Source organism: Artemia sp. Qi Xiang Cuo, chromosome 1 (genome assembly GCF_049724085.1).
Source record: "Artemia sp. Qi Xiang Cuo chromosome 1, ASM4972408v1, whole genome shotgun sequence".
NCBI classification, from domain to species: domain Eukaryota; kingdom Metazoa; phylum Arthropoda; class Branchiopoda; order Anostraca; family Artemiidae; genus Artemia; species Artemia sp. Qi Xiang Cuo.
In genome coordinates, this window is record NC_142794.1 from 84,873,036 (window position 1) to 84,898,845 (window position 25,810).

The following is a 25,810-nucleotide window of genomic DNA, read 5'->3' on the forward strand; positions in this document are numbered from 1 at the left end:
ACCTGATACGGGATTCTGGAGTCCTCCATCCGAAGGACATGGCCAAGATACTCCATCTCTTCTTCTTAATCACTTCAGTAATAAGTGGCTGGCCAGTTCTTCTGCGGACCTCGATGTTGCTGACTTTTTGACGCCAACAGAGTCTTTTCTCTGTCCTAAAATATAGTTTCCAGCACTCACAGGCATACAATAGCACCGACAAAACGTTGCTATTAAGAAGTCGCAGCTTTAGTGCAATTGAGTACTTCTTTGATTTCCATACTGACTTAAGTTTGTTGAAAACAGCGTTTGCCATGCCAATTCTTCTCTTGACCTCATTTTGCACCTCTTCTGTGTAATCGACCCACCTTCCGAGGTACTTATATTCCTAGACTTGTTCGACTCAACGATTTTCGCAAAGGACCTCGACTGGCGAGCCTGATGTTGCCATTGCTTTAGTCTTGTCTATGCTGATGTTTAGGCCGAATTTATCCGCTTTAACGCTCACTTTGTAAAGGAACTCCTGGAGTCGCTGCTTTGTCCTTTCCAGAAGTGCCACATCATCCGGAAAGTCAAGGTCCGAGAGGATTTTATTTCCGCCTGTTACTCCAAAGCCAAACGCTCCTCGCCAGACATAGTTCATTAAAATGTCAAATGAAAAAGGTGATGAAACACATCCCTATTGCACTCCTGAAGTAATTTTGAAGTATCTAGTTGTTCCGTTCTCTGTCTTTACGCAACATTCCGTATTTTCGTAAAAGGCCATGATCAAACTTATAATTTTTTGGGGGACATGTTTAAGATATATTATATTTTTGTCTGTGATAGCAATATACTTTACTCTTCAATTGCCTCAACTGACACTTTGCTATTTTAAAATTAATATTTATAGGATTTACTTACCAATCAAAGTAAAAATTTTTCGAATCCACACTGTTGAGAGCCACCCTTTTTGCTTGCACAAGTCAGCCAACGGGCTTACCGCTATACTGGCTAGCCAAGTAAGAAAGTAAGGAAACGCAGTAGCCATTGAATTCTTAAAAGAGAACACGTTAAAATATCGTGTACATTACATAAAACCAGTTCATGGTAACGAACTTATAAGTAAGAATAAAATTGTACTAACAATAAACGAAACAGTAAAAAAAAATTTCAGTAGCAATATTTATACCAAAAGAAACATTTTAACAATGATTTTAAATATATAAGCTTAATTGTGCTTAACTAAATATTGCTACTACTATTGCTATGGAACCAAACCATTAAAGTGTAAGTGTAACCAGATTGTCAAAAGGGCGGAGATGCAATATCTCAGGAACAAAATTGGGTATTATGTTGAAACTTTCAGGGAATATTTATGTAGATATAAAACTAAGTCAAAAGGTACTAGGTACATGCAGGCTCTCAAAGGGGCGTGTGAGCAATATCTCAGGAGCGATTGATGGTATTAAGTTGAAACTCAGGACAACTACTACTGTTATTGCTGCTGCTATTATAACTAATGCTAGTGTACTCCAACCGTTACTACTATAGTAGGTACGCTGCTAGTCCTACTGTTCAACAAAATCAAAAGAATTTAAGTGCATCAAGGGTGTGAAAATGGCATAAATAAAATATTCCAAAAGAAATGGAGTATTGAGTTGAAGCTTTTCGGGGAAGCTGAGGAGGATGTAAAACAAAACCAAAAGGTACTATTCGTATTCAGATAGTCAAAAGGGAAGTTTTGCAATATCCCAGGAACGGTTAATGGCATTATGTTGGAAGTTGCAGGGCAGGGGTTTGGGATATTGAAATTACTCAAATAACACATTGTGCACGCGAGGTTGTCAAAAGGTAGCATATGCGATGCCTTAAGAACGATTAAGTGTATGAAGCCAAAACCTCCCAGGCATGATGAGGGGGATGTAACTAAATTTAAAGAAACTATGTGCATCCAGGCTGTCCGAATGGCATAGACCTAATATCTTATGAATAAAATAGGATGTTAGACAGAGACTTCCAGGAAATTTGATGGAAATTTAATACTAAATCAAAAGTAACTACATGCATACATGTTTTCAAAAAGACGTTTTAGCAATATACCAAGAATGGTTTGGGGTATTAAGTTGAAACTCTCAGTGCAACTTTTAATTGTACAACATCTTCTACTACTACAACCACTACGACTACTACTTTGACTAATTTGACGACTAATACTACTGCTTTTTACTGCTGCTACTACTACTACAGCTACAACTAAAATTATTACTACTGCTACTGCTGCAAATGTGACTATTTATAACTGCAACTACTTTTGACTGTAAATTTGACTACTTGCGACTGCAGCTGTAGTCAAACTAACTTCTTATGACTGGGATGGTGACTACTTACAACTTGGACTGTGACTACTTGCGATTGCGACTACTTGTAACTTCTTGCAGCTTTGACTAATTGCAGCTGCGACTGTGACTACTTGTGAGTGCAGCTACTTGTTACGACAACAGCAAATTCTTGTGAATGCGACAAATTGCGACTGCAAATTTGACTAACTATGACTGCAACTGCCACTGCATGCAACTACAACTGTTTATATTCGTGATGGCTACTTCTAATGCCATTACAGTTACTGTGACTGCTACTAGTACTACCGCTACTACTGCTACTGCTATTACTACTGCAACTACTACCACAAATGCTAATATTGCTGTTACTAGTTTTACTACTCCTACTACTACTACAACTACTACTACTAATGCCACTAATACTACTACTACTACTACTTTTACTACTTCTACTACTACTACTACTATTACTACTACTTATACTGCTGCTACTGCTTTTGTAGGACCTAATTAAAAGAGTTTAAGTGTATCTAGGCTATTAAAATGGAATATATGCAATATCTCATGAACTAAATAGAATATTAAGCTGAATCTTTCAGAGAGGTTGAGGGGAACGTAAAATAACATCAAAAGACATTACGTTCATCCAGTTTGTCAAATCCAGCTCGTATCTGAATATATATATATAATATCCCAGGAATAGCTCTGGGTATTACGTTAGTACTTTCAGAGTGCGTGGTTTGGGATTATGACCTAAATCACTATGCGTCAAAGTTTGTCAAAAAACTATCTATGATTTCTCAGGATTGGCAAAGGGTATTAAGTTAAAACTTTCAGGATATGTTGAATACGATGTAGATCTCAATCAAAATGGACTATGTGTATCCAAGGTTGTCAAAGGGTGCATCACCAACATTCAAATGCAGTGGTAATTAAGTTGAAACTTCCAGGGCATGTTGAGGGGAATGGCTGATTAATATTGGTCTAAGCTCAAGGCAGTAGCCTAACATGATGGGGTTCAGAATTTATTCAGCTCTATAACACCATAAAAGTTATGCAGATTTTCAACCCATTTGTTTTTGTAGCATTCCCCGTTTACGTCCATTCAAAGCACTACTTTTGAACTATTATTGATATTTATTGTAATATCTTGCCCAAAATATAAATAATGAGAAAAAAATTCCGATTCCCTCTGAGAAAAATCGAAAAAAGATTTAAAAAAAAAAATTTTTCCTAACCAGTGAAAAGAACATACCAACTAAAGACAAGCAGTGATTGATTCAAATAAAATTTTTAAACAAAATAAGTTTTTCAAAAACAAGTAAAAGAGCTAGAGTAAACTAAAGACGATCCTAAACAAAATCAGTTAATATTCAAGCTTAAAACAACCATAAATCGGTGTCAATAAATAAATAAAACACAAAGCAGAAATTAGAAAAAATAACCAAGTCAAACTTAAAGTAGGGCTAGGTAGGGCTTAAAGTAGGGAGTGGGGCTAACGCCCCCTGTGCTTTCTAAGCACAATAAGGTCATTTGTGCTGTCATTTGTGCTTTAACGAACACAAAATCCATTGATTTAAATAAATTTTTACACAAAAAAGGTTTTCAAAGACAAGTAAAGAGTTACATTAAGCCAAACGTAAGCAGAAATAAAGTCAAATAATAATTTAAGCGAAAAACGAACATAAATTTCTATCAATAAATAAATGAAACCCAAAACGAACAAAAATGATAAATAATAACACATAAATCAGAATAAATTTGTTTTCTCTAAAACACAAATAACATTTAGTGTTTAGAAAAGATATGGATTTTAATGCTCTGAGTCTTTAGTGTTTTTGTGTCAAAAATGTAATTAATAAAAACATTTCCCTCTCCATGTAAACTTGACTTTTACTATTTGGTAATGATAAACATTAGTACAAAGTTGATTGTTACTTTTCGACTAATTTACGTTTTGACAAAGAAATCCATTGTCTGAAATAAATATCGTTCTCACTAATGTGAAAATGGGCAAACTTTATTCAAGTTTGAGGGTCTGAGAGGTTGGGGGGGGGGGGGGGGGTGAGAAATCCCTGCTCCTATTTGTGGTAGCTTTTATCATTAAAAATCAATTAGCCTTGGAACATTATTCAGTTTTGTTTGCTGTTGAAAATGTAAAAAATATAAAGAGACAAAACTGATGTTTTAAAATCTAATGATATTTTTCGCTGGTACTTTCACCAATTTTTTGTCTTATACTGTAATAACGACAAATATAAAATTGCCTAAGACATCTTTCAATTCATAAAATAAAAAACGAAACACTGGTCCGTCGTCACTTTTATTTACCATGCTTGAGAGCATGGTAGGAAGTGATCTACTAGAGTAAGCAGGTTGGGACAAAAATTATAGTAAGCCAGAGCCAAATGCTTGTAACTTTCGAACCTCAGAATGATTACACTAAATTTTGAAGAAATTTGCTACATTAGTCATCGGTGTGACTCTCTAGGCTGAGCCAGAATTCACGCAGTTCCAAATGGGCACCTGAAGAAATCGGGAGATAATAAATAGGAAAGGTGGGCCAAAAGCACATAATTCCCCCCTCCCCGTCCCATTACACTGTCTGACAGAAGGACAAATAAACACGCGTCAGTACCGTCGATTTAGACAGTACAGTCTGGTACCAGATTCTTTGTCTTGCGTGCCTTTTTATACTGAAAAAAAAACCACAACAAAAAACAAAAGAGGCAAAAAAAAAATCAACAACACAAGGACTTACAACCATACCTACAGATTTGAAGCACATAAATGTCACAAGATGCTGGCTCTAAAACATTTGGGTGATAGCTTCAACTGTAGTATGAGGCCATTAGGTGGTTTTTATCGAAGTTGGTAATGAAAAAGAGGATATGTGAAGAAAATTTAGAAGACAAAACTTTTTTTTTCAAGTATACTTACGCTCTTTATGTCAAATCCCAATATGTTTTTCATATAAATAGGCAGCTCTGTTAAAAGTATAAGGAATCCCCAATTGTGGCCTATGTTTGCTATCAATATGGCATAGAATGGCAAGGAAGTAAATATGTCTTTCCATGGTACAGAAGCCACCTGTAAGAAGGTTCAATTGAATATTCAATTCAAGTGTAGTAGGGTTGGGGACATTGGGTGAAACTATATTTGAATATCTTAAGAAAAAGGAAGTGAACTGTATAAAATGTATATTGAAACGTTTGAACAATCTGATATTTCAAGGGGGGTCCCAAGTCCAAGGGTTCTCATTCACTATTCTCTGCGTAAGTACCTAAAGGAAAGGCACGGGTTTACCATAAAGAATAAATGATAATAAAAAAAGGAAGATGGGCAATTTAGGAGGGTTAGTCTATCTGAAGATTAAATAATGGTTAGTTCGACAAAACCGGAAGTATTGCCCTATATTATACTGCAATTTTGTTATATCATTTTTACGCCGTGGTCTTGTAATTAGGTGATAATATCGATTCACACATCTGCATTTATGCATATAGCTTCACAGTTATGTGTTTTTCACACTTATCCTCTTTTTATAAGATGAGAAATCGTATTTGGCGTTCTGGTGTCACTAAAAGCAGTAGCTTCAATTTTCAAATTTCAAAGTAACGAGTAGCTTTAAATTTTTTTTTCGTCATAATTATCATGTTATACATTTTACTGATTTTAATTTTGACTTTCAGTTACGGTTTATGTTTCAATGTTTTTCTTTTCTACCGTTTAATACTTGCTTGGTTTTTGAAAGTAGGCTATAAGTTAAAATTTGTAATAGCTTTTGATGTTCAATACCACTACAAATTAACATTTCTGTCATAACTTTGTTTTGAGCAATCAACTCTTGATTTTGCCCACAACTAATAATTTTTTGATTACATTAAAGAGTTCGCAAAGGAAATAGTTAAGGGCTTAGTTAGAGGAGGTAAGAACAAGCAATACACTCCCCTCCTGCTCCCTAGAACTTCGTCCTGAACGAGTGGAGGTCATTTGCTCCACCCCAGAATAAATCCCTAGCTATATCGACGGGGATAGTCATCATACTGAGCCACTATTTAAATATCAAGACACCATAAAGAACGTGGATGCCCATGTGAAGGGGGGAGATGTAAAAAAAAACTATAAGGAAAGGAATTAGCGTCCAGTGCCCTGGATCAGGAGAGTGAAAGGCCGTATATTAAATATCTGAATGAATTATATATTTAATTCAATATTCAAAAATCAAACACTTAAAAAAAGGAAAGTACATAGAATTTTTGGTCTAAATATTTTGAATAGTGAAACACAGCTATCACTTATTGGATCGCCTCGAATGTAATGCTAATCATGGTGCCACATTTTATGTCAATAAATATTAATAAGTCAAGAAGCCAATTATGTCAATAATGTCAATAAGCGAATCCCTTCCATTAGAGAACCTCGTGCTTGACCTACAGTAACTGACCTAACTCACTTTATAAAATGTTTGATCTTTGTTGCATGAACATTATGTTACAAGAAAACTAATTCATCTATCTTCAATCTAGTGATATATTATTGTCATTGAATTCAGGAGAAAGCTTATTTTTAATACCAATAATAGTAACTTATTTTTTGCCCTCTTCCCTTGCATTACAAAAATGTCCTAAAGAAACATAAAAAGGGGGGGAAAAAACAAGAAAATATCAAATGAAAGAAGAAACAGACAAAAATATGTAAAAACACGAATAATTATTGACAGTACAGTAAAGTGACCGAAATTTCTAACGAATTACACGGTTAAACCCCACTGCATTTAATAGATGGTTATACGGAAATTCTGACATTTTCTTACACCGGTGTTCAAATCGAGCCGATAATAACTCCATTTTCCCAAATATGTCAAATAAAGGTTATTTTTTTGTCAAGAATATACTAATTCCGTAACCACAAAGGGATACGAATAAAATACTTTGCATACTGGTAAAATGGGACCCTGGTCTGTTTTTTTTTGTTTTTTGTTTTTTTCGTTACAGAGAAGAGATTCTAAAATGGAAATATACACAAAAAATGCAGTACAAACATGAAGGTGTAGAGCTTTCCTTTTGAATATTTGTCAAATTGTCCTTTATTTTTTGCCAGCAGATTTGTGGAAATTCTATTTTAGCTCTTAGGTTTGCAGCCTAATCATGAACTCAGCCTCTGACAGCTCATAAGCAATATTTCTGTGAGAAAACATTCACACCGTACTTCAATAATGATTAACTGTTATAGATTGTATGAATTTTTAGAAAAAGCTTATGAATACCAACCCCCTTTAATATGCGGTTTATATTTGCTAACTTTTCTTTAATCTTTTTTGGCATACAGTCAAAAAGCAGCTATTTAGCATTCAGAGTAAAAGGAAATTAAACTATCTTTCCTTATTTTTTTTTCTCCAGGTTTTTACCTGGAGAGTAGGTGAAAACATACTCTCCAGGCCAGCTCAGACTTATTGGGTATATGGGTAATAAGCCTTATAGAACAATTTATAAATTTCTAACAACTTATCTCATTCAAACCTTCATATTTTCTCTTTCTTTCTCTCTCTCTCTTTCTCTCTCTCTCTCTCTCTCTCTTTCTCCCTTCTCTCTCTCGTTCTCTCTCGGTAAAACTATCAAAGTTTTCTTTAACTTACCTTCTTTGTTGGACTAGAATAAGTTGTTATAGATGTTTTGATGTATTTTTTCTCTGCCTTGCTAATTCTCGGGTGTGTGTCAGGGCTATCAAAAACAAGAAGAAGCCAGAACAAAGTCCATACGAATCCAATACATCCTTCAATATAAAAAACAGCCTCCCAACCTAGTTCATCGATGATAAGACCGGTCAAAAGAAGGCCTACCACAGTTCCAAGCTGTTGGCCTGTTAAAAATTAAAATAATAAATAAATCAGAAACAGATCAGAAAACTATGTCTACAAACCCGTTTGTGTGATGACTCACTTGAGGCCCCGAGCCTGGTTAAGTTATCTTTTCAAAGCAAGCTTCAATTGTGATACCAAGTTGATAATTTTTTAAGGATTTTTTAACTATCTTTTGGTTCAGTATTGCAATCTCAATTGCTAACTCATGACTATTCATGTAATTTTTTTTAAGTTCATACCTTACCAATAGATACTTCAAAAAAATCGTACTTTTATGCTGATTTCAAACATATAACTTTCATCAAGTTTAGTGCTACTCATCAAAAGTAATGCACCTGAGGAAATTTGCTTTATTTTTAAAAAAAGGGAGAAACAGCCCCTAAAAGTTATGGAACTTTAACAAAAATCACACCATCAGATTCAGCGTATCAGAGAACCCTACTAAAGAAGTTTCAAGCTCCTATCTGCAAAAATATGGAATTTTGTATTTTTTGCCAGAATAAAGATCACAGATGCGTGTTTACTTTTTTTTTTTTTTTTTTTTTTTTTATTATTATTATTATTTATTTCCCCAGGGGTGATCGTATTGATCCTAGAGTCCTAGAATATCGTGAGAGTGTTCATTTGAACGGAAATTAAAACTTCTAGTGCCCTTTTTAAGTGACCCATAAAATTGGAGCGCAATGTGCCCCCTCCCACGCTCATTTTTTTCCCCGAAGTCTAATAATTTCTAATTTCTCGAAGTCTAATCCCTAAAATCTAATAAATGTAACTTTGAGAATAATTTAATCCCCCATAGTTCCCGGGGGAAGGGCTGCAAGTTATGAACTGTGCCCATTGATTACACAAAGTATTGGTTAATGGGAAGTATACAGACGTTTGAGGAGTGATTTTTTTCTAGTGCGGGGGGGGGGGTCGGAGGAGGGGGGTACGGGGGAAGATCTTTCGATGTGGGATGTTTCCTTGGGGAGAGGGACACTTCTATGAAGGGGGTGCTGGATTTCCCAGCATTATTTAAAAAACGATTCGAAATTAAATAAGAAAAACAAGTTTTTTCAACTGAAAGTAAGGAGCAGAGTCAAAACTTACAACGGAGAAAAATTGTTCCTTCTATGAGGGGCTCTACCCCCTCCTCAATACCTCGCCCTTTACGCTAAAGTTGTTTTTAGTACTTTCAAAAGAGCTATCTATTCTAATTAACCGGCCTTGTGATTCAGGCGTTTGGGATTCGAACAAAATTCGAACTTTAGCGTAAAGAGCGAGGTATTGACTAGGGGTAAATTCCCTATTATACGTAATTAAAACATACAAGTATAGAAGTTTGTCACGTAAATTAATTCGTAAGTTACGTGAGAAAAAATTTTCGAGAAAGCCATTTAGCCAAAAAAAGTAAAATTAGTATGCGAATTTCATTATATTTATTCATGTACGGTGAGCCAAAATCAAAGCTGCATTAATTCAAAAACGTCAGAAACAAGTTTTCTTAACTGAAAGTAAGGAGTGACATTAAAACTTAAAACGAACAGAAATTATTCGGTATATGAAAGGGGCTTACCCCTCCTCAACGCCTCACTCTTTACGCTAAAGTTTGACTCAGTCACACAACTTTATTTTTTAAAACAATAAAAAACATTAGCGTAAAGAGCGAGGTGTTGAGGAGGGGACATCCCCTTTCATATACGGAATAATATGAAAAACAGAGGGTAAAGATCCTTCCTAGAAATCAATTGGAGCAATGGGACTTGAAAAAAAAATCTTCCTCCAGAAAATGTTCCCAGTTTCAAAGGATATACATTTAATCTAAGCTGTTTGTTCTTTGTCAAATAAATAGACTACATCCTTTGTTCCTCCAACTTGTTTCGGCCGAACTACCCGTGTTTTTACGTGATTCCAGAGGATTCCCCCATGGAGAATTTACCCCAAATACAAATCGAGCAGCCAAAGGGAGATTAAGAGAAATAAAAAGAACGAATAAAAGCCTACTTTTTTCATGAGCAGGATATAATGACTTTTTGAAAACTTTCTTTACTTAAATTAACTTGACTGTTTGAAATAAGGAGTCCTGTCAATTTAAATCTACTAGGTTCTAACTTAGAGTTCAACTCAATTTTATTTGAATTAAATTTTAGTATAACGAGTTTGTTTAATTTTTTAGCATGGTTTTGACTTAGAGTTTGACTCCATGTTAATTAAATCAAGATAAAATACAACAATATCACCAGACTAGTCAAACTATGCAAGTAAGAGTGACTCCACTCTTCTCATTTTGATTACTGGATATAAATACTCCATTGATCTGGATCCAGATCCATTGATCTGGAACTGAGCGTCCTGTGCCTTTTTTAAAAGTAAAAATTGATTGGAGAGCAACCAGCCTTCGTCTAGCTAGAACGTTTCTTGATATCAGTCCTTATATAAACCCTTAGGATATATGGTAAATATTGCGAGGTCGCCCTTTTGTGAAAAATATTTAAAAATGTCAACAAATATTCATCCAAAGATTATATTGCTCCCGAGGCCATCGAATAAGGGCCTTAAATTTTGTGAACTTTCAATTCTTTACAGATATATTTTATGGTGGAAAAAAATGTTAGGTATTTTTGATGTTGGAAGTCCTATCAGACACCCACCAGAGGAACTTTATATCTAGGTTTTCAAAAGGGGTAAAGATCCACAAGGATTGAAAATTGTAAATGCAAAATTTGTCTTGTATGCCGTCTATATTCTAAGTGTCTAATTTTATGAATTTGCTTGCCTAACCCACCTAAAAAAAAAAAAATTCATGTATACTGGCTTCCAGAAACTAGCATACTGAACAGAAGGAAAGTTCTTGAAAAAATTACCGCCTTTAGCAGTTAAAATAAAAGACTTTGGTAATAACCTGAAACTTCTACCCCTAACAATTCGATAGCCAGAAAGAAGTTTTCTCATAGATATAAAATAGGCGGTATCATCAGGGCAAACTAATCAATAAATTTGAGTAATATTCAGAAATACAGGATAGAGTTGAAAGCAACGAAGTATATACAGATTTAATATACGACTAGGACCCAACGATGCCCACATAGAAACTATGTTGTGTCTATTTTTTATATTTTTCCTATTTTTATATGTTTTCTGATTTAGCTTATCATCCCCAGCAACATACTCTGAAAACTCAAATACAATACCCTTAACTTCTTCTGGGACATGGCACAGAAACCATTTTGATAATAAGAGCACACATAAGGTCTTTTGATTTATTTCTACATCCTCCTCAGCTACTAACCCTACTACTAAATCACTGCAGCACCAAACTGCCCAACACCAACACAGCTACGCACGCTCCTCTTTCATCCCAATTTATTCAAAAATTTGCTCTTTGCGCCCTCCCGACAAGCTGTCATTTCCCTCGAATTCTCTCCCTCCACGCCTTTCTCCGACTCCATTCGGGGACGACCTGATTTTGTTTGGCCGTACATGGCTAAGCAACAAGGAAAATCTTTGTTAATATGTCATCCTTCATCCGCAGAACGTGTTCTAGCCATCTTATCATTTCTAGTATTATAACCCTGAAAAGCAGAGTTGAACCACGTTTTTGTACAGCAGGCTGTTATGAGAATTAGTAAGTCAGTCGGACACCCAAAACAATCCATAGGCAGTTTCTCTAGGAAACATCTAGCGAATCCTCCTTCGTTTTCAAGAATGCTTATGCTTTAAAGCCATAATTGAAACCAGTAATCATTGTAGCTCCCAATATTCTAATCTTGGTTCAAACACTTATCTTCCTATTCTTCCAAACTTTTTCCAACAGCGAAAAACACTCTGGATCTTTGCTATTCAACTTTCAACATACGTTCACTTCACCCACCGTATTTACTAATAATACTACCTTGGTAAGTGAAGCAGTCCACTTGATCAATCTTCTTATTACCCAGCATCAACTCTTCACCTTCACTTATTCCTAGTCTTAGTGATTTGGCTTCTTGACATAAATTTTTAAACCTATTCTTGCAGCCTGAACTCACAAAAACTGTAAAAGTTCATTCACTTTGCTATAATTTTATCTAACATGAGTATTCAGATTCTCATTTGCTTATTTTGCATATTCACTTTTACTTATTCCTAGTCTTATAGACTGAGTCTTCTTAAATTAATTTTCAAACCTATTTTTGCAGCCTGAACTTCCAAAATCTCTAAAAGTTCATTCATTTTACTAAGATTTTCATCTAGAGTGCTTAAATTGTCCGTATAATCTATGTTAAGGAGAGTTTTACTTCCCCATTTGATTCCATGTTTTTGTATTGCCTTTGCTTTGCCATTTTGACAACCTGGATGTACCTAAGCTCTTTTGATTTAGTGGAAATATTACTATCACTAAATGATTTAAAGATTATAGCAATAGAGTCAAAAGTTCTCAGTCCCAGGTACGAGTAGTCACAATTGCAAATGATTGGATCCACAGTTAGTTGGAGTCCCAAGCATTGGCAATTGCAGTCGTTAGTTATCAAAAATAATCACAGTTGCAGTCAAAATTAGTCACAGTCCCAGTTGCAAGGAGTAACAAGCACTTGTACTCACAATTTGTTGCAGTTGGAGTTAAAAGTAATCGGAGCCATAATTATTTGCAGTCAAAAATTCGGTATCGAAAGTTATCGCAATTGCAAATAATAACAGATGTATTCTCAAGAAAAAACAGTAGTAAGCGGTAATCAAAGGCAGGGCAATAACGCTGCCTAAGTAAATATCGATGTTGGCACAATGTATGTATATATACCTCTTTTTTTCTTCTTTTTTTTGTTTTGTTTAGTCCAGGTCACTTCATATTGAAGAAGCTGTTGTAGAAACTTCGAAAATGGCTCATTCGATTGGAAATTGAAAAGACTAGTGCCCTTTTTAATAGTCAAAAGTAACAGGATGGCAGCTAACCTCCTTCCCCCGACCACCATTTCCCAAACACATCACACCAGAATTTGGAGATAGCCATTTTGTTCAACGTAGTTGAAAGGTCCAGAAATTATATCTTTGGAGATGGCAACCCCCCACAGTCCTTAGAGCTAGGGTATTAAGTTATGCTCTGGGGGCATTTAAGATTTTTATAGAAAGTGTTGTCGAAATTTTATAGAAATTAAGAGGGCTAGTGTCCTTTTTAATAGTAAAAAGTGAGCGGAGGGTAAATGTCCCCCCTCCCAAGGCTATCATTTCCTCAAACACTTCCAATCAAAATTTTATATAGCCATTTTGTTCAACGTAGTTGAAAGGTCTGGAAATTATGTCTTTGAGGATGACGCCCCCCTCCATAGCCCTCAGGGCAAGGGTTGTAAGTTATGCCCTTGGGATATATAAGGTGTTTACAGAAAGCCTTGTCGTGGACACTTCAAAAAGGGCTAATTCGATTGGAAATTGAGAGGACTAGTGCCCTTTTTCTTAGTCGAAAGTGAACCGAGGGCGAATGACTCTCTCCCCATGCCCATCATTCCCCCAAACGCTTCCAATCAAAATTTTGGGATACCTATTTTGTTCAAGTTAGTTGACAAGTCTGAAAACTATGTCTTTGAGGATGACAACCCTCCCCCATCCCTCAAGGCAAGGGTTGTAAGTTATGCCCTTGGAGCATATAAGGTTTTTATAGAAAACGTGGTCGTGTAAACTTCGGAAGAGGCTCATTCTATTGATAATAAGAAGCTCTAGTGGCCTTTTTAAGAGTCAAAGTGATCGTAGGACAGCTACCCCCCCCCCCCTCCTACACACACACGCACATCCTGTTGTCCCGAAATACATTTAATCGAAATTTTGATGTATATATACCAAATATCATTTAACAAGGGTTTTGGGTTGAAACTAACCCCCATAGCCTGGGAGCAGAGATTGTAAATTACGCCCTGGGGGCGTTTAAGGTTTTTATGGAAGGGATGTTTGTATAAACTTTAGAGGGGGCTCATTTGGTCTAAAATGGGAAGTTCTAATTCCCTTTGCAGAGTCAAAAGTTATGGAGGGCAGCTAGCTCCCCCCCCCCCATCTACCGCTCTTGATCAAACGAATCTGATTAAAATTGTGAGATAGCGATTTCCCTCAAAATAGTCTAAAGAACATATAACAATCCCTCTAAAGTTGACACAGCCCTTCAGAGCCCTGGGAATAGGTTGTAAGTCATGCCTTGGAGGCATATAAGGTTTTTATGGAATGGATGGTCGTATAAACTTCAGATAGGACTCATTTGATTTGAAGGTGGAAGTTCTAGTGACCTTTTTAAGAAGTAAAGTGATTTGAGAGCAACCAGCCCCCCCCCCCTCTACGCTCATCATTTCTTTTAAAATCTCTTATGCAAAATTTGGAGATAACAATTTTGTTCATCGTAGAGAAAGTCCGGAAATTATATCTGTGACGAAGACAACCCCCCTTCAGCTCTCAGGGCAAGGGTTGTAATTTATGCCCTGGGTGCATATAAAGTTCGTATAGAAAGGGTGGTTGTATAAGCTTTGGAAGGGACTCATGGGATTGGTAATCAGAAGTTCTAGTACCTCTTTAAATGTCAAAGTGATCAGAGTGCAACTCCCCCCCCCCCCACACACACAAAAACACATCGTGTTTTCCCGAGATGCATCCAATAGAAATTTTGAGACAGTTCTTTTATTCAAAATAGTCCGATGATCATACAACAACGCTTTGGTGTTGATACCTGCTATCAGAGCCTGAGGGCGAGGGTTATAAGTTATTCCCCTGGGGAATTTAAGGTTCTTAAGGAAGGGATGGTTGCATAAACTATAGAGGTGGCTGGCTCATTTGGTTGAAATTGGAAGTTCTAGTGGCCTGTTCACAGTCAATAGTGATGGAGGTCAACTAGCGCCCCCTCCCCAACCACTCCACTTTTCACCAAACATATCTGATTCAAATAATACGATGGCAGTTTTGTTTAAAATAGTCCAAAGAACATATAACAATGCCACCAGGGTTGGCACAACCCCCCAGAGCCTTTAAGCAAGGGCTTTAAGTTATACCTTGGGGGCATATAAGGTTTTTACGGAATGCATGTAAAGATATGCATGTTTGGCTTCTATTTTCCCAAAATATGAAGGGCATTAAGGTGAGTCTCTCGGGGAATGTTGAGGGCAGTGTTGAACTAAATCATAACATGTTATGTGTATATAGGTTTTCATAAGGGCGTAACTCCGGAATGATTGATTATATTAATTTGTAATTTTCTGGAAATGATAAGGGAGATGATCAATTGACCAAAAAGGTAATATTTGTACGCTACCACTGCTACAGCAACTGCTGCTTCTACTGCTACCACAAGTACTACTAACACTGCCACCACTACCACTACAACTACGACTTCTGTAGCGAGAACTAATAAGGCTGAGGATATTGAAAAAAAAATACCTGAGGAAACGTTGAGGGATCCGTTGAACTTAATCTATGTGCATACAGATTTCTGATACGGACGCATCAGCAATATTTTTGGAATGTCTAATCATATCAAGAGGAAACTTCAGGGGCATCATGAGTGGGATGCTCAGTTGACCAAAAGGCAAAATGTACCTGCAACTACTGCTATTAAGGCTGCTACTACTACTACTACTAATAATTATACACTATTACTGATACTACTGTTCCTACTACTACCACTACTACTATGATACTAGTTGAATTGAGGCTACACATATGAAGGTGAAAAGTTGACTGAATATTGAGGTGAAATTTGACCAAATTTGTACGAGTGGTAGTAGCATACCTCAGATACGCCCTTCTGAGAACCTGATAGAAACTTTTTCCTAATGATGGAATACTGTATCGATGCACTTTTCACAATCTGGATGAAAATATTGCCTTTTTAACTAGGAATATAGCCCTCTCAACTTTCCCCGAGAGTTTCAACTTATTACCCTTTTCTTTTCCAGAGATACTGCATCTATAACATTTTTAAAACCAAGGTCCACTTAAACTATTTTGATATTGTTTAATAGCACTAGTTTTAATAGACATAACTCTTGGCTTGAAAGTTGAAATTAAAAAAGCCATGTTTGTCACAGAAGTATGTGCATGATATTACACTCCTAAGATAGGCGAGATTGAGGACCTATCAATGTTTAAACAGCGTTAGTAATTAACTATACATTTGGATCACAAGCCAAGTCATCTGCTAAAGCAAATGAGCTACAAGAAGCTGCCACAAGGGAAGTCATTGGATCAGTGTAATAGCCCTTCCACGACGTCACTGGCTAGTATGCTCAACCAATGGAAAATGTATTTTCAGCAGATGAGGTGCTCCATAAAGACCTCAGTTCATATAATTATCCAGTATGATCATTCGCTAGCTCACCCATTATAAAAACCCGGACCGGGGTGCGAGTGCTCCAGAGAACGTAGAAACATAAGCGGCGTCAGATCTTTTTACGGGTAGACAAGTCAGACGTGAAACAATCGGAAACAAGTGGAAACCCGCTATTAATAACTGCACGAAGAAGTGGGGGGAGCTTTTTGTTCGCACCGAGAGCGAAGACCAGAAATGATCTGCGATAAGCTAACTGGATAATTATATGAACTGTGATAAAGACAGATTATCTTGCCTTTCAAAGTAGACACAACACTTCTTGTTTCTTCTGTTTCTCTCCAATTGTAGTGACTACCCTACCTGTGATCCGTAATGACCTCGTTAATGTTTATATAGAACCATTCTCAGTTGTGAAAGTTTGAAATGCAGGGAAGAAATTGAAATTCCGCAAAGCTCCTGGTATCTACAAAATCCTCACTGAGATGCTCACCGGCGGTTATGGTACTATGCTGCTATGGCTTCAAGTGCTGTTCATTGCAATATGTGACTCAGGGGTTCCCTTGGAACACTGGCGTACAAGAGTGAACTTACCACTCTTGAAGACAAAAGGTTTCAAGAAGGCGTTCTCCAACTTTAGAGGGATAGCACTCCTCTCAGCAACATGCAAGTTTTGTTATATGGTGTTGTTGTTATGATGTTTTGCACAGCTCCAACAAATACTTAGAGTGGATCAGGCAGGTTTTATGCCTGGTCGGTCAATTAACTACAGAACAAATATTTACCATAAGGTAAATCATTGAGAAAATGGATCATTTCCGCCAACAGGATTTCATTGCTTTTGTCAATTTCTAGGCAGCATGTGAATCTTTTGATCATTATTCCCCATGGGATGTCCTTTTAAATACTGGCCTTCCGTCAATATATGTCTGTCTAGTATGGGCCATGCATCTAAAACTGAGATCTGTGTGCAAGTAAATGGTAGACGCATGAAACACTTTCCAATAAGGTTGCTAGGCTGCTCAGGCAAGGCTGATCAGTTGCCCCTGACATATTTAATTGTATTAAAGACACAGGAGCTGGTAGAAACGGCCAAGAGGATGAGCTAAGCTCCGTTGGAATGACATTCTCGGGAATTTTCTGGACCAGGCAGGAATTTCAATATCAGATTAATTGATGGCCGCCGCATGCTGAAAACGCTGACGACGGCATAACTATTAAGTAAGTAAGTAGTTTAATAACAGTTTACTTTAGTAGTAGAAGCATTCACAGTGGCAGTAGTAGCAAAAGTAGCAGTCGCCCTCTTTGTAGTGATAGTAGAAGTAGTAGTTCTTTTACTTATTCGTACACGAAATAAGCTAGTTCTGTTGGCTTGGCTCTTCTTTTTCCACCATTGGACTTTCTGTGACTGCTGGTAAGTGTGAGTTCCTCTCTTTTAATGTTAAGGTTTCTTCAAAATCACTAATTAGTTGTCAAATTTTCTATACCTTTCGCTTGAATCTACTAAGTTTCAAGCTACTAATTTTGTTTGCGTGTAGTTTCAGGTGCAAAGTTTAAGCTCCAGATCGGGTGATCAAAAATTACAGCTAAAAAGAATAATTGCAACCGTAAAGTATCAGTGAAACTTTACTCGACCTACCGCAATCATTCTCTCATCTTTATCTGCTAACTATCCTCAAAAAGGTATTTAAGCTCTCCGCTCAGCGTATTTTCGGTATTTGAGATTTTTTACTTTATTTACCAGTATGGTAAATAAAGTAATATTTATATGAGATATGAGATAAGAAATGAGATAAGAAAATAGTATGAGATAATAAAAATTACGCAGATTTTTAATACTTCAAACATAACGGCGAAACTGGCCCTGTTACATGAGGAGTAGCCAAGTCTGCTATTTCAAAGTTTCAGCTACTTCATCATCTTGTCCCATGTTTTTGTTCCAGTTGATTGTTTTATGTTTTATTTTTGTCCCCTTTTTTCTTGAAGTTCAATACCCTACAGTTGTGTTATTGTTTAAAATGGGTTGAAATAAACTATCATCTTTATTATTATTTGGATGTCAAGGAGGATTGATTTCGTTGGGAATAACTATGAAAGTACTAAAACGATTTAAAAACATGGTGGCAATGAGGTTAGAAATAAATTCCTGAAGATTATGAATATTATTTTTCAAACATGGGAAGTACCTGGCGATTTTAGGAAAATTCTAATTAAGTCCATCTTTAAAAAGGTGATAAGAGTTAGTGAGGTAATTACAGAGCCATTGATCTTGTTTCTATAGAATGCGAATTACTTAGTATATTGATACTTTTTAGGCTTAGAGATGCTTTGGATGAAGTTTTAAGTGAGTGACAGTGTGTTCTTAGCAGCGGCAGAGGAGGTGTCAACCCAATTATTATACCAGGAGTAAAACAGAGTTAGGTTCTATTTACATTTGTATGGACCATTTTTATGGACTTTGTCTTAAGGAGCACAAAAAAGGCAATGGGAGAGCAAGGAATGAAATGCGGAAGTAATACTCTCCTATACTTAGGCTATGCTGATGATGTTAGCATCCTAATAAAAAACTTAGCAAAATGAAAAGCAATTTAAAATTTTGCGAGTTTAGGGTGCAAGAAAAGGTTTGAAAATTAATTTTAAGAAGAATGAGTCGTAAAGAATAGGAATAAGTGAAGGTGAAAGGGTAATTTTGGGTAACGAGCAGATTCATCAAGTGACAGCCTTACATTCCTAAGCAGTACTGTTAGTAAGGACAGAGGGTACAATGAAGATTTTAAAATTAGAACAGCCAAGGGCCAGGGTGTTTTTTCGCAATTGAAATATGTTGGGAGGAATAGGAAGATAAGTCTGCGAACCAAGAATAGAATATTAAAACTGACTTGATGACAGTGGAAAAGTATAGCTCTGTAGCTTGGGCGTTCTTAAAAACGAAGGAGGATTTACTAGATTTTTTCCAGAGAAATTATCTGGGAATTTTTTTGGATACCTGACTAGCTAACTGTTTATCGAACAGTAAGCTGTACGAAAAATTTGGTTCACTCCCACCTTTCATGTTGTAATGAGTGAAAGGTTGATATGACTAGGGCACGTTCTGTCAATTAAAGATGACATATTTCCACAGATCGTCGATGTCGGCCAACCGTTTAGGGGAAACAAAAAGAGGGTCGTCCCTGATAAAGATAGCCACGTAAACTTAATTCATGAAATTTTAGTATGAGATTATTTAATACGTTAATGTAAATACATAAACTGTTAGTCGCTTTGTCACATCTACCGAGTTAATAAAAATAAAAAGATGCACTATTTAAAATAAATCTCTGACTTACCCGCGTAAACAACAGCTGAAATTGTACCACGTTCTTGGGGAGGTATCCATTTCGCTAACAGAGGGTGCATGCACGGAAAACTTGGACCCTAGAAACATTTTGAATATTTTGTACCTTTCTTTGTTTTACTGTTTTTGTATGTTTTCTTTGATTGTCATATATAACTAGGATTGTCTCGGAGCTTATTTATTACAAAAGTAAAATGCAAAATTTTATTTTATGTATATACCAAGGGATTAATATATGATTGTACATAAAAACCACCGATATGAAACAAGCCTGAGATTGACAGAATGTTGGAAAGTATGTGCAGTATTCAGCATCAATTAGGTATGGTATAAGGTATAAACAATATACAATAATAATATTCTCTAAAGAGAACAATGATTTTTAGCAATTCTTTGTGTTCTTTTAAGAACATTTTCAGAAAATTTCCGTCGAAAAAAATCTTTTGAATATGTTTATTGTCAAAATTTTAAAACCTAAGAAATGCATAAAAAAATAAAGAAACAGTTATTCTGATGAAAGCAAAGCAGAAGTTGAAACTTCAAATGAAAGAGCACTACTGCTTACCGATTTACACGACATATTTTGAAAAACTGTCTCAGAAAAATCTCGTGATACTGCTTTATATTTGCTGAAATCTGAAAAACCAGCGTTTGACTGAAAACTAAGCTTTCTTTCGTTTTTTTTCTTTTGAAAAGTAATTCTACCTTCTATGTTGAGATCTATTAAATTGTAATAGATCATTCCCATGATGTGCCCATTTAAGGCCCTGCCTTAAGAAATCTGTAGAATAACAAGTTGAGGAAAGGATTTTTAATTTTAAAATATGATGTATATGAAAGTACACCACAATACGTATTTTTTTTTCTCAGAGCCTTCTAAGTAGCTTAAATGACGTAAGACTAATAAAACCCGTTGTTAGCAAAAATATAAACTACATATTTTGGAAAATATATAATAGAAATATGGAGTATCTAAAGTTATCAGAGGATTTGAGTGTAATAGATCGGAGTCAATTGTTTGAAGAGAAGGAATGCCCTACTAAAGCCCTGGATCACCTGATTGAAGTCATTAACCATATTTCTGACAGAGCATGTCCAAAAAATGTTTATAGAACAAAAAAGCTTGTCCCCCATAATCCACGAAAAACAGAAGATACAATTGCGAAAAAAATTTAAGGAATTGGCTTAATGAAACATATTTAGATTCCAAAAGTGATGAGTCAGTCTTTTATTTCATTTACAAAACAAATAAATCTGGTGAATAAACTGAGGAGAAAACCAATGTCAGATTATTATGGAATTAAATTAGAGGAAAGTAAAGTTAATATGAAAGAAACATGGAATATTGTAAATGAGTTCTTGGATGATAATGGAAAAGATACCACGGCATATATTAATTTAAAAGGATGTAACCCCAGTGATTCGGCTGAAATTATAAATAAGTTCACTAATTTTTACTCGAATGTTCGTTCCGAGGTCTGGCCGTGCATGAGGGAAGAAGTGCGGGAAGTTGTGCAGGCACTTAAGTCTTTTTATGGAACGGGCGTTTATGGGCGTTGACGGGCGGAACTTCATACGGGCGTTGATGGTTTGTCCCATCGAGCTTTTAAAGTAGATTTAAGATATATTATTCCCTGTCTAGTTTTTATCATTAATCTTTCCCTAGAAATGGGTGTAGCTTAAGGTGGCGAAGGTCATTCTCCTTCACAAAGGTGGTCGTCCTGCTGGTTCTTGAAAATTGAAGACCCATATCAATTCTACTTATCTTTTCAAAGATACTGGAGAAAGTGGTACATAAACGGAACTATGATTTCCTTAAGATTAATTGGCTATGCTAGGTCCCTCAAAATTGTTTTAAGTGATGTAGTCACATCGTCTTTTCCGGTGAAGTGTGGTGTTTCTTGTGTTCTGTGCTGGGCTCATTACTTCATCTAGTTTACGCTTTTATTCGCAGGATGTATTTATTACTTCCTATGCAGACGACACTGAGCTTACAGTATTAGCGAAACCAGTTGATAATTTAAAAGAAAAAGCTAGCAATGCTCTCAAAATACAAGAAGTGTTTACGAGTTTAAGTTTGCTGTGCGTGGATATTAAGACGTTTTAATCGACATTCTGTGGAGTGGGGTTTCTGTTTATGTACACGGCAAAGTCTTATTGTGTGAAAAACCTGTTGTATAAGTAAATTAACTACGATGCCCTGGCTTCCATATTGATTTTAATCTTTCCTTGAATTATTATAGTGTCGTTATTTCTGCAAAAAAACTGGGCGTGGAGTCAACAGAAACCAATTGTCCCCTAGAAAACAACTTGTTTTAAAGAGCCCTACAAAATTTGATATTTTGTCGGTTGAATCTAATGTTATAAAAAACTTCTGTTGAGCAAAGACGACAAAATTAACTGCTTTATCTGCGTGAAGTTGACAGAAACCAATTGGCGTCCTAGAAAACTACTTTTCGAGCAGACCCTTGCAGAACTTGATATTCCTTAACGTGTCGGTAAGCCAAGACAATTCCAGTGGATCTAGTATGAAAGAATATATTGGGAAATATTGTTGTTTCTTTCCAAAATATAGGAAAAAGCTGATACATTATGCCAATATATGAGCCCATAGAATTGAAAGATTATACAAAAACTTATTTAAAACTAGACCTCTTTCTCTTATTCTCGGAAGCCATATAGCAAATCATATGTATGAAGAATTAAAACTGCATGGGAAAGAAGCAATTTTTAATGCTAGATTCGAATTTAGCTGCTTTGCGCCATTATACTCATTTTAAGACGTTATTTAACAAAAAAAAGAAGGTGGAAGCCCAGTAACCTGGGCTGTACTGCTACTCCAAAAGAAAATTCTGTAATACATACAATTGTTGAAAACTGTTCAAAACAAACTATTTTTTTCAAGAGTGAGGAAAGCTTACAGGGAATCAAGTTTCTCAATGATTTAGGAATTGTATTTGGAATTAGGGTGATACTCATTTGAACCTAAAAGGACGCTTTGGGGAGTATTTTATTTGTTTGGATCATCAGTACATGAAAATATTTGGAGAACAAAGAAAAAGATCCAGAACTAGAATACAGCTTGTGTGTGAAGTTTGTTTCGAAAGAAGGAAAGATGAAAGGTATTGCAAATTTGACACTGATTATCAAGCTACCCACATTCAGGAGCATCATAGTAAGGAACTGAAAAACGGAACCGAAGTAAAGATTATGCTAAACATTGTGGAAAAGACCACTCTATTTGATATTTCACAATAGTTACGGTCAGGAAGATAAAAAAAAAACTGTAGAGGACCCTGTCACGAGCGAAATTTATCAGCAAAAGATTAAGTAGAACAGCAAACAGCAAAATCGCTTAGTGCAATTTAAGTCAACAGAAACTTGGAATCTGTCTTCAGCGGTGCCTCTTGCTTTAGTGTTTCGCTGTCGCAGCCACCTCGCGTCTCGCATTCTGAGACTACTAACGAAGTTTTTCACCAAATTTCAGCAGATGTCCTAGCTGTAAACGAATGATTTGATAGGATAGACTCCTAAAGTCTGGTCTTAATCTTATTTTTAAATCAAGTCCGATCTTTTTTCTTTTTTGCAAAAGATTAGGCCGTCCAGTCTGGACCGTCAAAGTCTGGGTCAACTGTAACCCATACTAAATGGTAGTAATTGTAACGATAATCTGGGTATTAAACTGTCCAAAACCTCATTCGACTGCTTTAATATTTTCGGATTGGATTCAATAAAATAATTTATAAAGTAAACTTTTAAAAAAACCACGTTTTACAAATGAACTAAGAATGGGAAAATAAGTTTTTCGTTTCTAAAAATTTAAACGCGGTGTGTATTTTCAGTCAACTACATATTGATGTCTAACTATTTATCATAAAAACATAATTTTGTGAATGATGTGGGTAACAAATTCATAGTTCTTTATTTAAGTAAAAATCACATTTGAAGTTAAGTCAGATCTCATCACTAACGAATTGGACGCTGCAATACAAGCGCTAGACAAACAATAGGGAGATCAATCAGCGAATATGGAACTAGCATATCTCGGAAAGTGTCGAGAGAGGAAGGAGTAGAATCTGAAGCCAAAAGTCTACAGCAAGCTGGAATCGTAATAGTCGAGCACGATCCCGGGCTCAGGAAAGAAAACTTTCAGAGTCAGAAATTCTCAAGCTTATCGAACCAGGACCATTTTAGCCAAAAATCAATTTTACAGTAAACGAGGAAATCTAATTCCAGAGTTCCAAACATCAGTTGTGGCTTTTTAGATACAGGTAAGACGAGTACCTGAGCCTAGAGTACGGTGTCGCGAAATATTTAGCCTACTGCTTTGCCTATTCGTTGTTTCCAACTGGACCTGGTGGCGAGTAAAGAAACAAAGACTCTTAATTTATAACAGGAACTAAAAACTGGCACAAAATGCAAAGCAAGGGTGCCAAGGCAGGAGTGTTCCTCACTCACTTGCAATTGAATGGTCACAAAGCTTTTGTAGGGGATCTTATTTGTTTTATGGAGCGAGATAAACCATTGCTAGCTTAGTTAACAAGGATAAACTAATGAAAAATATAGAATCAGAAAAAGAAAGGGAAAGGGGGCGTAGCATTATATATATGCTGCTAGAAGTTATCACCACTCTAAGTAAACAAGCGCTGGCATTTCGTGGGAAGAATCATGAAGGGGAAAATTGCGTTGAGCTAGCCAATCTTCTTTCGACACACAACAACGAAATGGGCCACTGGATGAAAAACCAGAACAAGCCAAATGTCACTAACTATCGTCGGATAGTAGCCAAAATGAATTAACTGCGATTGTTGGAAAAGAGCTTGTTCAAAAATCCTTAGCGGAAGTTAATGAAGCTGACATCTTTTGCATCTTTGCAGACGAAACACCCACTGTTAGCCAAGAAGAGTGTTTATCACTCTCCGTTGTAGATTCTGAGTCGAAGAAAGGAGCAAGATTGCAGAAGAAAATCTTTGAATTTTGTAAAGGGCTCATATCACTGAAGAAAAAATAGCATTTTAATGCCATGATTTTGCAAGCAGCATGAGTGGGCGCTTCCAAGGAACACAAGCTCACGTTTCCAAGAAGTTGGAAATGTGAGGCATATTCAGTATTTAACCCACAGAGGGAACATTATCGTTAAGCACTGCTGTGAATCAACTTCCTTGACGCGCAATATTTTTTGTGTTTTACATAATATCCAAAACTTTTTTCAAAATGTGATTCAAGCGCTTGAATTTGTTTCGCAAGAGTGTAAAAGATGTTGAGGACAAGCTTTATCTTAAGAGACTTTCAGAAACAAGGTAGTCTTCCAGATCAGAGTCACTTGAGGCTCTCTGGAGTGTTCTTCCGACAATTGTAAAACTGCTGAGAGAAATGAAAAAATCTGATACTTTTGATTCCGACACCAAATCGAAGTCCATCGGGCTTCTCAGCGCCCTTACTCGTTTTGAGTTTATTGCACAACTGATTTTCATGAAGGCATTAATTTCACGAACGAACTCTCTTTTGTTCATGAACTAAATGCTATGGGGCAGGATATCGTCGGTGCATGTCGCATAATGAACGCCACGATAACTGTCATCAAAGAGTCTATGATCAATAATAGTGAGCTCACTGGTGAAACTACAGCATCGATTAGTGTGGCCAAACGATTAATTTTGGGAGAAGATAGATCGTATGAAAATGGCATGTCAGTTCTAGATTGCTGCTCGTGGCTAGAAGGTGAGCTTAAACGATTTCATCGTCAGCGGTGGCCTCCTAAAAGATTTGTTGATGAAGATAGGACATTCAGACAGAGGGAACATTATCGTTAAGCACTGCTGTGAATCACTGCTTTATCTTCCGAGACTTTCAGAAACAAGGTAGTCTTCCAGATTGGAGTCGCTTGAAGCTCTATGGAGTGTTCTTCCGAGAATTGTAACAATTCTGAGAGAAATTATGGATCTGATGAGAATAGCATATCAGTTCTAGATTTCTGCTCGTAGCTCGTTGCTCATAGACGATTTTATCGTCAGCGGTGGCCTCCTAGAATATTTGTTGATGAAGAGAGGACACTCGGAGTG

The 25,810-nt window shown here is 36.3% G+C and overlaps 1 protein-coding gene across 1 annotated transcript in view; it reads right to left on the reverse strand.

Annotated features, from left to right (window-relative positions):
* Positions 1-25,810, reverse strand: part of LOC148956838 (putative inorganic phosphate cotransporter) — a 138,065-nt gene that overhangs the window by 75,627 nt on the left and 36,628 nt on the right. The window contains exons 4-7 of the mRNA XM_089096561.1: positions 19,741-19,828; positions 7,939-8,162; positions 5,241-5,390; positions 883-1,015 (exon numbers count right to left, since the gene is read on the reverse strand). Of these exons, the coding sequence (XP_088952687.1) occupies positions 883-1,015; positions 5,241-5,390; positions 7,939-8,162; positions 19,741-19,828 (595 nt within the window). The remainder of the gene's footprint in view (positions 1-882; positions 1,016-5,240; positions 5,391-7,938; positions 8,163-19,740; positions 19,829-25,810) is intronic.